The sequence below is a fragment of the Dermacentor silvarum genome, chromosome 6, assembly GCF_013339745.2.
Source record: "Dermacentor silvarum isolate Dsil-2018 chromosome 6, BIME_Dsil_1.4, whole genome shotgun sequence".
Taxonomy (NCBI): domain Eukaryota; kingdom Metazoa; phylum Arthropoda; class Arachnida; order Ixodida; family Ixodidae; genus Dermacentor; species Dermacentor silvarum.
In genome coordinates, this window is record NC_051159.1 from 116,777,285 (window position 1) to 116,790,542 (window position 13,258).

The following is a 13,258-nucleotide window of genomic DNA, read 5'->3' on the forward strand; positions in this document are numbered from 1 at the left end:
GCCGTCGCTGTTACTGAACTGGTATAGAGCATCGCTCATGTAACGCGGTAGATGTGCACATGTGTTCGGCTCCCACTGTGTGCAAATTGCCTTTTCGTCGGCTAGTCCGTTTCTGTTTTCCTTACTATTTTTGCATTCGACTGGCTGCTGTCGAGCGCTTTATCGAGCGCTCTCGCGGCGCGCTTCACATTAAGCCGGTCGAGATCGAGCGCTCGGAACACATTCGCGTGGTTCATGCTCGGAATGCTCCAGCCGCTTCCGCTTTCAACTGCATGGGAGCACGACTCTGATCCGACAGAAGCTCGATCGCGTGGCTGCTCCGATTGCTGTGGGAGCAGCTAGCACGTTATGAAGCAGCCTTTATGTGGCTCTGAAGTCGAATTGGCATCGCATCGCTGCAAACCGAGTTGGGGCGCTGTAGGAGCCAGTCGAATGTACCATTAACTTCCCCTAGCTATGCCTTCCTTGGTTTCATGGTCTGTCGGCTACGTGAGAGAGAGAGAGAGAGGGAAATGTAAATGAAAAGGAGGGAGGCTAACGAATGCCGAGCCTAAGAGACACAAAGTTGAATGGCGTCTCGGGCTACTCAAATTGTCGTTAGAGCGTGCTCATTGTGCATGGCGCCTGCGTTGTGTGGGCTGGTTCTTTGTACACGTCGTTTCGTGCTCTTCGCCGTGTCCTCAAGTGGGCACCGACTATAGGCCAACCATGACCTATGGAAGGCTTTGAAAGGAGAGCATTCATCGGTGTGAAATGCCCCTTTATCACTATGGGCGTGTGTTCTAAGTACCCACCCAGCCGGACGATACGTGCAGCGACTCACGTTGTTGCTTCTTTGTTTAATTCCTTCTTCAACTCCCCTCCCTCCTCACACGAACGCGCACACAACTACACTTTGTTATTCATTTATAGATATGAATCAGTGCTCGCACGTGTTAACCTAGCTGTATTAATGTTATTATTCTTCCCACATTCCTACCTGTCATCACCAACTCTCAACCGTCCACAGAGTCTTCGTAACGCCCACTTTCATGACCTGGATGTTTTGTCGCAGAAAATCCGGCGTCGGCAACCGGCGTGTGATCGCGGGTGGCGGAGAAAATCATCCAACCACATCGACCGCGCAGGCCCTCAACGTGGTGCAAGGTTTTGGTGAACAAAAATTTAATTTCTCGCAGTGAAATTCGTCAGAAAAATGGTAAAGTACGACTTTACCATTCGGCGTCGGATTCGGCGTCGGATTCGCCGTCGGATTGTAATTTGAATATACGAGAAAACCTAATTCTGCTACGAGGAAACTCAAACACAAACCCCTTTTCCAGCATTTCTATCAGACCTGCGCGCGTCGGAGCAATAGCAAACAATTAATAAAATATTAAAAAAAGGTGCTAGGGCCTTCAGATATTAATATAAGACCACCTATATCGCCCCTGGATAAACGTCTTTCCAGCAATGCATTTCTGTTTAAAAGTGAAGCCCACTTTAAGGGCTCCTTGTAAGCTTTGTCTGTAAGATGCCTTTGTCCTCCAATTTTTTCACTGTCTTTGTTCTTTTAAAAGCGAGCTTTGCGTTGGTCTGTCATAGTTTCAGATATTGTTCAACTGCCCTTCTCCTCCTTTCTCTTAGGTGCTCATCTTGCGCCTTGTTGCATGTAGCTGAGTCGTGCTCCCTGAAGGGCTGCAGAAGATAGCGCCTCTTCCTCTTCACAACCTCTATGTACACTATTCTTTTTGCCAGCCGTAATTTGTGGTGCGTATCAAGAAACTACCAAGAAAGAAAATAATATGAACGTTCTTGCCGAGGCGGGATTCGAACCCGCGTACCGGGGCTCCCAAGGCGAGCGTCGTAACCACTAGGCTATACAGCCTTTTTCTTTCTTTATTGCCTTTATTCAATTCACGCAGAAATACGGTGTACAATCATACCAGCCCATCAAGGGCTGCCACGCTTGCAGAACATGCATTTATGCGAACCATATGATTGCGTTCGGGTGTCGTCGTCTTCCTCCACAGCTGGCGCGTTCGTATGCTCGTGCTCTGCGAGGTCAAGAGGTTTTGCGCGCTATGAGAGCGAGAGAGAGAGAGAGAGAGAAGCATTCACGGAGCGGGTCTCCTGGAACGCGGTGTCGGCATTGGAACGCGGTGTCGGTGTTGCAAGCTGCGCTATGCAACGTGCAGTGAGGGCCATAAGTCCGAGACATGCGAAAATAAATTATAATCGTCATGAGTAATAAGATGAAAAGTTCGCGCGCACTTGAGGAAAATACTGGGCTACGATTGTCCAGCTTCGCTGTTCGAAGCATTGCGAGGCCGAGTGCAAGGTTAAGCGTTTTTTTTAATGATTGTTACTCTTATTCATTGTGTTCTTTTACTAATATTCCGCTCCCGTTATTTTAAGTATGCGTGCGCCAGCAATCAGACCGCATGGTTGTTCCTGGGCAGATAAATAAACGATTGATTGATTGATTGATTGTCGTGGTTGTTGTTTTGACATTGATACATTTTGTGCACTCGTGAGACTATATACGGAAGCTGTAAATTGAAACTTCGCAGTCGATACACACAAATATCGCAGTTCCATGCAGTACGCCCTAAATTTTTCGCGACCGCCGCGGTATCATGACTTTTGCTGGCGATAGCACATACTTCTTTTTCTTGCACAGGTGAAATAGAGCCGCCGGAAGCACGATACTTCCAAACGCTCTGTCTGAACCCCAGTTAACCCTGCCCGACCTTAACACAAAGAGCAACATTGAGTACTAGGCGTGTGCGAAGAATGCAAAATTTCTAGTTACGAATCAGATATTCCCGTATTCGACTTTGTCTTTGAATCGAACAGTTCGAATCGAAATGCTAATATTTCTCTAATAGCGATTTGAATTATTCCAAAACTAACTGGGCGCGATCAAGCAGAACATTGGGGAAATTTGCAATTCATTTGCTTCCGGTGGCCATCGCAAACATAAAACACGAGAAGTTACGTATAGTGTTGCAAGCTACGGTCAGGGAGCCAGTTTTTTCCGGCTCAACCGCCATCATGCGCACTCGCCAACGAGCACTGAGTGTGCAAATAAACTGCTTATTTGCTTCCAATGCTCCATTTGTGCGTTTTATTAGGAATATGTGAATAGTACTTTTTTAGACCGAATAGAACACGAATCGAATAGTACCTGAAGCGAATCGAATCAAATATCAAACACACGCGCTGCTTTGTAAACCAGACGTGAAAAAGGGCCCATGTTCCGTCTTTCTTACTCGTCATGTCGTCACTGCATTGTGTTCCGTCTTTGTTAATTGTACTGTCGTCTGCGCTGTTGACCATGGTAGTCACAAATCAACTTGACCAATTTCGAGCTGTCGAGCAATATTGACGTAAGCAGTATTAGAACATTACGCTATTGCCTTAGCAAAATGGTTACACTTACTATCAAAGGATGCTTGGCAAGCCAGAAAAACCACAGAAATGAAAGCCAAGACAGGTGGCGATGGTGCTTTGAGGTTCCTGCCATGAGGTCATGGATTTTGATAGCGTTATATAGAGGAGGGTGGGGGGGGGGGGCTAATAAGTCGTTTGTATGTAACAGAAATGATTTCATTAATCCCATCATAAACGTACTAACTACTCAATGTAGGCATAACGGTGAAAACACGCGAACATACTTCGAAACACGCGACGCACGTCACACACCAGCGAGAAGGCTTAGGAGCGCAATTCAAGACAGAAAGCTCGGCTTTCATTTTCTCCGCTTGTAACCAACGGTTTCTCGCCGAGTTATTTAAAATAAAATTTCGAGAACTTTGCCGTCTAATTTGATTTAGTGTTGTAATTAAAATCCACTTCTGTTCCCCGCACAGGGACAACATGGCCGCTCGCACCTTGCTTCTCCTGGCGTTCCTGGCGTCCGCAGCGATGCTGGCGTCGTGCGCAGCTCAAGATGGCGGCGAGCCAGCGAGACACAGCGTGAAGAAGAGGGGCATTCTAGAGAGCATCGCCAGCGGGGCCAGGAGCCTTCGTGACGGGGCCTCCGATCTCTTCGAACGCTCATGGTGTGAGTATCTCCGAGATTTGGAATTATCTAATTCGATGGCATGTTGAATGTGAAGAAACAAACATCGATATGGCGCCCGCGGAGCAGGTATATGAAAAGAAAGTTGTCCTGCAGGTTCCATTCCAAACTATAGTTCATAACGGTGGTATTGCGTAGCCCGCGAATGTAGGTAGGTAGATAGGTAGCAAACTTTATTGACGTCCTGAAGTAGTCAACCCTCGTTTTCATGGAGGGAGGACCACGGGCCGCTCCCACGTCGGGACGGGAAGGCCAAGCCTCACCGCCGCATCGTGGGCCTTCTGGACTGCCTTGAATTGATGGAACCAGTCATGATCGACTCTTGATCAGTAAATAAAATGTGTCTTGCGAGATCCCTTGATCCGTGTGGTGCTCTAAAGAGGGGCACTCCCAGAGAATATGGCTAAAATCGCTGTATCCGCCGCAGTCGGGACACGAAGGGGAGACCTCCGCGAAACGACTATAGATCGAGAGGCTGGGATACGAGTGCGTTTGTAATAACCTAAGCGTAACCGATTGAGGCCGTGATAGATTTCGGTGGGGCGACGGAAATGCCCTGCGAGCAAGTTGATAATGCTTTGTGACTTCGTTAAAGGTGGAGAGTATGTCCCTAAAGCGGGGGGGGGGGGGGGGGGGTTCCGTCTCCGCCACGATCGGACCAGACCCGTCGCGGGCCCCGCCCGGTGCACCGGCCCCAGATAGCCCGGCGCGGCAAGCGAGACCTCACGCCTGAGCATGGGCCAATTCGTTGGCGTTGACAAGCCCCCCTACTTTCGACCCTACATGGGCCGGGAACCAGGTGATGGTGTGATGAACAAGTACTTTTCCTTCGAGTATCTTGGCGACTTCCTTACAGACGGCCCCAGATGCGAATGCTCTGGCTGCCGATCTCGAGTCTGTGTAGACTTCCGTTTTGCTTGGATCTAACAGGGCTAATGCTAGGGCTAGCTGTTCTGCCTTACCAGGCGACGAGGTAATGATTGATGCGGCCGAAAGTACCCGGCCCTTGCTGCCAACGGAGACGGCCGCAAAGCGGGAGCTGCTGCTAGCGGAACGCTTGTATTGAGCGGCATCGATGAAACATGCGTCCGACGCGTGTGCGTGTGCGTGTGTCAGGAGTGCAGAGGCCCTAGCCAACCTTCTGCCTGTATTGTGTTGTGGGTGTACGTTCCTCGGCAGCGGAGAAACCTTAATGTAGGATCTCGTGTGACTTGGCAGCTGCGTGTTGCGTTCCATCGCAAAAATGGGATTGATGTTGACGCCTTCAAGGATTTTTGGCCCCGCAATGGTGGACGAAAGTCTAGCAAGCTGCGCCGTCTGCTGCGCTTCAATGATTTCCTCTAGGGTGTTGTGAATACCTAGGCTCATGAGGCTCTCGGTGTTAGTACGCATCGGGAGGCCAAGGACCCTCTTTATACTCTTGCGAATTAACGTGTTTAGTTTGGTTCTCTCTGAACTTGCCATTTGTGCATAGGTGCAACGTAGTTTACATGACTCATTAGGAACGCATGGTAAATCCTGAGAAGGTTGTCTTCTTTGAGCCCTCCTCTATTGTTGGACACCCTGGAGATTAGTCTAATTACGCCCTCCGCGTGCGAGGTTAGTATGTTGATTGTGCGACCGTTGTGCCCGTTGGCCTTGGTAATCATGCCTGAAACCCGGATAGAGTCAACTCTTGGGATCGTTTGCCCAGTTGCCGTGTGTAGTCTGATATTCATCTCGTCTAAGGGCTTCCAATTTTTCGGTTTTGAACCCCTTTTAGTTGGGCGATACAGAAGAAGTTCAGATTTGGACCTCGAGAGTTTGAGTCCCATTTTCTGTATGTGACTAACAACGCAGTCGACTGACTCCTGTAGAGATCATTCGACTTGTCCGTCCGAACCTCCAGTGCACCATACGGTGATGTCGTCAGCGTAAATGGCGCTTCGGATACCGCCTAGATGTTCTAGCTCGGTCGCGAGCTCGCACATGGCAATATTGAAAAGAAGCGGTGAAACAACCGACCCCTGTGGCGTGCCAACGGGGCCAAGCTCGTAAAGCTCTGATTTGAGATCGCCGAGTTTGATGGTGGCCTTCCTATCTTTGAGGAAGGAGCTAACAAAGCTGTGAAACTTCTCTCCGAGGTTGAGGCGTGAGATAGAGTCCAGAATGTGATGGTGGGTTACGTTGTCAAAGGTTTTTTCGAGGTCAAGCCCCAACACGGCCCTGATGTCTCTAGTATCGATCCGTTCTATTACGGTGTGCCTAATGAGCAGCATGACGTCCTGCGTAGACAGGTGTGGTCTAAAGCCGAACATGTCACTGGGGAACAACCCCTCGTCCTCGATGTGTTTAGAGATTCTGTCATTGATCACGTGCTCAACTACCTTCCCTAGACATGATGTGAGGGATATGGGTCGTAAGTTTTCTATCCCTGGACTGCGGCCTGGTTTCGGGATGAGAATTACTGAGACTATCTTCCATTTATCAGGGAAGACCCCAGACTCCCAAATGCGGTTCACCTCCTCAGTGATAATCTTTATCGAATTATCATCGAGATTCCGAAGCATTTTGTTCGTTATTCCGTCGGGTCCTGGAGTTGACCTTCCGTTCAGGTTGAACAACGCATTTCGTACTTCTGCTTCTTGAAAGGGTTTGTCCAGCTCGGCTGCCGGTATTCCCTCATAGTTTGGATAATCTCTGGCAGGAGTAGCGGGCTCTCCGGCCAAGGGCAAATACCTCCTGGCCAACGAGTCCGCAATCTCCGTCGTGGAACCTTTATTTCTTTCTGCGTGGAGAATCTTGTCCACCGCACGACTGTGATTTGACTTGGACTTGTCCCCATGAAGTAAATGCCTGAGGAGGTTCCATTTCCCTCCAATTCTCATCTGTCCGTCCACCATGTTGCAAACCTCGTCCCAATGCTGTTTCTCTAGCGTTTGGCAGTATTCGGCAATCTCTCGGTTCAATTCCGCGATGCGTTTGCTAAGCCTCCGATTAAGTTTTTGGGTTTTCCACCTGGAAAGTAGAGATTCTTTGGCCTCTATGAGATGAGCTAACTTGCTATCCATTTTGTCTACCACAAGGTTCGTTTGGATGGACTTGGTGGCCGTTTCGACGTCGCAGGTGGTCTGGGATAGCCATCCGTCAAAGTCGGACAGGCCTTCGTCACCAACTCTCTCCGATCTGATTTTACGAAAGAGATCCCGATCCGTGAAAGTGAACGTTCTGGGGGGTTTGTCTTGTAATTGCATAGTCGTGCTGAGTATGCAGTGATCACTGCCCAAATCAATGCCGAGATTAACCCACGAAACTTCCCCCTGCCTTCCGCACCCTTGACAACGTGAGATGTGTACCGTGGAAGGGTGACTCTATCCGTGAGTGTCTCTTGCAATAAAATAACCTGTGGCTTATCGACCTGTGATCTGAGAAACTGCTGAAGGACCACCCTTTTCTGAAGGAAACCCCAGCAGTTCCACTGCCAGATCGAGAAATTTTCAACGTTACGTTTCGCAGCCATCGTCGGAAATGGCAACTACCTTAACCTGCGATTTATTACCAGGCGTCGCCATGGAGGTCGCCTTGCTCTTAACTAACCTCCTAATCTGTGGTTTTGCATTGTCCGTCTGGATCTTTACCACGTCCTTCTTCAATTTGGCCATCCTAGTGTTAAGAGACGCTACCGCTTTAGTTAATTGCTTGAGGACGTCTTTGACTTCGGCTAGACTGTCCTTGAACTGAGCGCAAAAATCAGCTTCCTCGCTCCTTGCCTGCTTGTCAAGTGCCCTCTTTTTAGTGGCTCTAGTGTCTTGGTATCCATAGGAACCTCCGCGTTAGTAATCTCGTCAGCAACGACTGCTGGGGGTGGAAGTGGAGAAGGCGCGGGCGGATGTAGGAATGTAGGGAAAAAAATGAGGACAGAGAAGAGTAAAGAGCGCGAATGTAGGAAAAAAAATAAGGACAGAGAAGAGTAAAGAGCGATTCATAGCACATATATGTTATGAACTACGACGAACTCGCCGAAGCTCCTACCCTAATATCGAAACTATAGTTTTTATGAGCCCTAATATTAATGGCAGTGGCGCACCGACGGGGGGGGGGGGATTCGGGGGTTGTAACCCCCCCCCCCCCCCCCTCTGAGGCCGACGTAATCCCCCTTTTGTTTAACCCCTTTTCTTTCCTTACGCATTTGAGTACTGCAACTAAGATGTAAGACGCGCAATCGTCTGCACACTCGCAAAAAGCGAATTTTTGGACAAGTTCCCGTGAAGAAATCTAAATTAGTGCTGTTTAGATGGTATTGGCAAACTGTCAACCCCCCCCCTGGCAGAGATCCTGGGTGCGCTACTGATTAATGGGGTTTTCGCTTTGGGTACGGACAGCTTTGCACATACATAAAATCTTCTTGAAACATTAGTGAACTGATTGGTATAACGCCGAGCGTTACAAAGCTTTCACCCGAACTATATTGGACGCTATAATGGGCAGCTCCAACCTCAGTAAAGATGTGATTTTTCGTTCCACCACAATCGGAATGCTGCTGTCATGGCCGGGAATCGAACGCGCGACCCCGTCAGCAGAAGGCCATATAGCCACTGGACTACCCCAGTGGACTCTCTGCTATGAGCGATACAGTGAACACTAGGGAACAGCGTAGACATCGGAGGTGAAGATGGCATCGGAAGTAAACGTGACTGCACTCAAGACATCCGATACACGTGCTGGCCAAATTAAGCTTGCACAGATTGGAGCATGAAAGATGGGGATCGCATGAACTATACCCGAAATAAGTTACGTCACTAAGTGTAAGGAAATTGTGTCATAGCGCGTCTCTTTTAAAGGAATACATACACAGTCCAGGACCTTTCAGGTCATGGAGACAGATCGTCAGATCTGTACGTGTACCGCCGGTCTCATAATGGGCGCTTGATGAGTGCTCGCTCTATATAAGCGTCCGCTGCACCAGATTAACTGCAAACAGGACATCGTTTCCTATAAAGCCGCGCGCTCGATGTCAACAGTGAATGGCATAAAATCATGGTTCAGGATTAGCCAATGTTGTGTTGAAGGCACAGATTCTATTCTTTAAATGTTTACCGATAAGGGCGAAAAAGGATCCTTCATATAGGTGTGCATGTTCGGGGGCGGTATTAGATTACATTTTCAGAAGGCTGATTTGCAGGAACGCCCGCTATCCGTTGCTTTGCTGCCGCCAGTTTCTTCAATGACGCCTCTATAAGCATTTCAGTTTTGTAAACTAAAGCGTTGATACAAGAATAAACAGCTGCTGTTGTGTGCGTCTATAGTGCGGCCTTTAATTCTTTCCTTTTCTCGTGAGGCTATGGTGTTCTGCAAATAGTTTGTCGTGAGTACTAACGAACTTGTCTGAAGGGGACCGTCCAAACGTGTTTCGTTCTATACTGTTCGCAGCCGGCATCAAGGCGGCCTTCACGGATTTCATGAACTGGCTGCGGGGAGTGCCATCGCCCGTGAGTATCACGTGACTCCTCACGTCTCGTACATACGTTTCGAGTAACGCTAGTTCATGTTTGAAACAAAAGCACACAGCCACCGGTTTACGAAGTTTCATCCGACACAGCAAGCGTAATCAGCTAGCGAGGCTCATCACATGACACTCGCCAATGTTTAATGGCACCTTGAAGGTGGTCGTTTTACAGCGCCCTGGCAGCGCTATAGCATCAAAATGCTGTGCGATACAGCAAAAGAACTTCGTAGACGAGACTAATAAGCCGGCTCCAACATATTTAACGGAACCTTATTATCATTTTTTTTTTCATCACACACATGTACCTCATCCTGTGGTGCATATTTGCTCCGGTATGTTTTTGTCCTCAAGTAGCCAGCTCAGTCCTCAAATAGGAAGACACTCCCCTTTGAGTTATCATACAGATTTCCCCTCCTGATTTCTTTACTTGCCGTTTGTTGTAAATCTCCATGATATTTTTTGTTTCCATCGAACTCGGCCACTCCACGCCATCTGGCGGAGGGCGGGGCAGTTAAGTTATACGGCACTTGGCGACGGCACGGCAGACGGCGACAGCGACACAGACTTACATCCTACTCCGTTTACGGCTACTTACACTCGTTTTTTATTATACCCATAATTGTTTACTATTGTTACGTATTATCGGCAGGACGATATATAATTTAACAGCATTGTCTTGCGCATACGACATCTACAATTCACCTAGCCGAACGTTTCTTTCCAAAAGTGGCTGCAAGATACCCAGGTCCCTGATACGCCAAATCCGTCTGAAGACGGCTAAGAAGACGAAGACCTTGTCTTCGATATGACAGGACAGCGACCACATCGGATACATCGGTATAAGCTTGTCACTATTGTGAACACTCGCGCCTGTTCCGTCCTGCAACACCGCAAGCGAGCCTGAATGTCGCAACCAATTCCTGCGTCAGTGCTCTATCACTTTAGAATTCGCTATCACTTCACTTATTATTCACTATATTACTATTCCCTATATTTATAAATCACTATCGCTTTGACATTTGAGCGTCACTGCAACAATAACCTGTACACTTAGCGAGGGAAAAACCCTTTAATTTTGTCAAAACGAAAAAACAGTCCCTAAAATGAGAACGGTTGTTTAAATATGCCCCCCCCCCCCCCCCCACCTCTCTCTTTCTCTCTCATGCAGGATGAAGTTTTCCGACCTCCTGCTCCACCAGCATCCGAAAAGCCGTACGACGGTGAACCAGAGACTGGGTTCGGCTTCGAGCACCCGCACCACGCCGAGCCGTGCCCCGACTCCAAGGCGCACCCCACCGCCGAGCCGACCACGCAGAGCAGCACGGAAAGCGGCACGCTCTCAAAGTCGACGGGACCTGCTAGCACAGCGACCGATGTAGCTGACGAGGAAGCCGAGACCAGAGTGAACGAGCCGTCATCGTCAGCAGCTCCGCCCGCTTCGGTGGTGACTTCTACGCGAGCCCCCAGCTTAGAGACAACCGAAGCCCCGGCTGCTGCAGAAACCGTCGGGCCACGTATTGCCGGAGGAGATTTGGGGGCGCCTCGGATAACCGAGGCGGCGCAAGAGAGCACGGACGCTCCGCAAACAACGTCAGAGACAACGACGAGCGAGACGGTGAGCGTGTCGGCGACTCGGGACTTCGCTGCGCCCACGGCCACGGACAAGGCGCCGGCACCGTCCATCGACTCGACAAGCAGCCCGACGCTGCCGCCGGAAGAAGACCCCTTCGAGAATGACATCGACGCTGAGCCATCGTCCAAGGAACCTCCGCCGTCGCGACGAAGGGGAAATGAACCGGGCTTCGTAATCTCCGATGGACGCTAATCGTAACACTTGTCATGACTGCGCGGTCCACGGTCTTATCCAGCACCCCCGCGTCGCCATGCCAAAAGTGTTTTGACAAGCCACGATCGTTCGCTCTGCAGTGCAGCACCGCTGAACGGGCTTTCCGTCCGAGAAGGCCACATCGTGTGCGGCCGCATACGACATTACATGGATGAACTGCGCCTCCTTTGTTGGACACGTCAGTTTGCGTTGGCAGGCTCCAAGGCAAAAAAAGTGCTTTTGATTGACGTTTACCCACAGTTCCCGCTTGTGGCAGCATGTATTTGTACCTTGGTATGTTTCTATCCGCACATATGTCTACAGCCAGTGACAATTCAAGAATGCAGGAGTAGCCAAAAAGGTGTTCTAGGTCTGTTGCGCCCGTAATTTTGCGTTGGAAATTGAGCTCCCTTACGTCTCGCGCGGATACTGGACACAACGGGCCTCCTTGCATCAGCATTGTATGATAAACCCGGCCCGGTTAGGCATAGCCCACTGGCCCGATGGCGTTGCGGCTGTCACCTTCCTATACAAGATCTGCCGACGCTAGCCGCTTGGGCCACTTGGGCTACGCTGGAAAGGAGACGATCTTCTGAACTGCAAGATACGCACACCTGTTTAATGTCTTGCTTTAACTCTATGCTTGCTCAAACCTGATAAGCAAATCATTGCCCGATTCACGTCAGCAACAGAACGCACACGCATACGGCCACGGCCGGTCTGGAGCGTGTGCTTGCTCAGACGCTAGACGCGCGCTTGAGATTAACCATGATGCCCAGGCCTACGCACTCCGATCTATGACGTCATGCTATCCTGGTCCGAAATTTCCATGGCCAATGCTGGCGTGACGAAAGCGGTGACGTCAAAATCACTGTTGCTTACGCGGAATCAACTCCACTAGATTCTATGGCAGTGGGCCAGGTAGCATGACGACATGGATCGGAGTGCGTAGGCACAGTTGTACTATACTATCTATGTAGAACGTGGATACAATTGCATCGAGATAAACACTAGCTAGCGGTGATCGTGAATGCGCAACCCCTACGTATACAGGGTGTGATTCCACCGCTCGCTAGGCTGTGTGACCAGGCGTTGCTGTCGGTACGGGAATTTTGCGTCCCGTGGATGGCCAGGAAGGGCAGGAACAGGCGGCGCAGATGATGGTTAACAAACGCACGCCCCGTCACAGCTCGAGGAAAGCCGCCTAAGAGATGCATGGGCATTGAGCAGGCTACACGCGTACACACGCAAACAAACGTCGAGACATGAGGTGGCCACCCATCTGCGAGTTTTGAAATGGCGCGGCCTTGGCCTATAATAGAAGCACGCTGCGGGTACCTGCGCCAAAGCGCGATGTAAGATTATAGGAATAGCAGGCGCACGTGAGCAGACGGGATGTCCAATGAGTGACGATGGTTGGCTTGCATTTGAAATGGAAACACTGGCGCACACAGGCACAAGTAGGCGAGACCAAGTGACCGACAAGGATTGACTGGTGCCTATACCAATTCCCTGAAATGCTCTCTCCTCGGCATTATTGACCTGTCATTGACTATAGAAATTTATCTATGGAGCGACTGTCGCTGTAGGAACAGTATCGTTGGCCCTTTGGCGATAGTGTCCAGGTAAGTAGCGCCTGCAAAAGTGGCTCAGCTGAGCGTTATTTTATTTGTTTGCCGAGTCCCTGTCTACACCGACATTTCGACAAGAAAACCCGTCGGGGATGCTTGAAAAATAAAATGTTCACGTTCCTTCCAACTCCACAAAAACAGCCATTGCCATTAGCCTTTTGGTATTTTATTGTCGTAGCGCTTTATCGTATGCGCTGTTCGCTTGTTCAAGAAAATCGTGTGCCTTTCTTGTGTCACAACCTGACGTGGTA

At 49.6% G+C, this 13,258-nt stretch overlaps 1 protein-coding gene across 3 annotated transcripts in view; it reads left to right on the forward strand.

Annotated features, from left to right (window-relative positions):
- LOC119455902 (proteoglycan 4-like) overlaps window positions 1-13,258 on the forward strand; it is a 35,777-nt gene extending 22,519 nt beyond the window's left edge. For all 3 annotated transcript variants that reach the window (XM_049669407.1, XM_037717437.2, XM_049669406.1), the window contains exons 2-4: window positions 3,855-4,048; window positions 9,476-9,534; window positions 10,720-13,258. In XM_049669407.1, the coding sequence (XP_049525364.1) occupies window positions 3,862-4,048; window positions 9,476-9,534; window positions 10,720-11,376 (903 nt within the window). In that variant the 5' untranslated portion in view covers window positions 3,855-3,861 and the 3' untranslated portion in view covers window positions 11,377-13,258. The remainder of the gene's footprint in view (window positions 1-3,854; window positions 4,049-9,475; window positions 9,535-10,719) is intronic.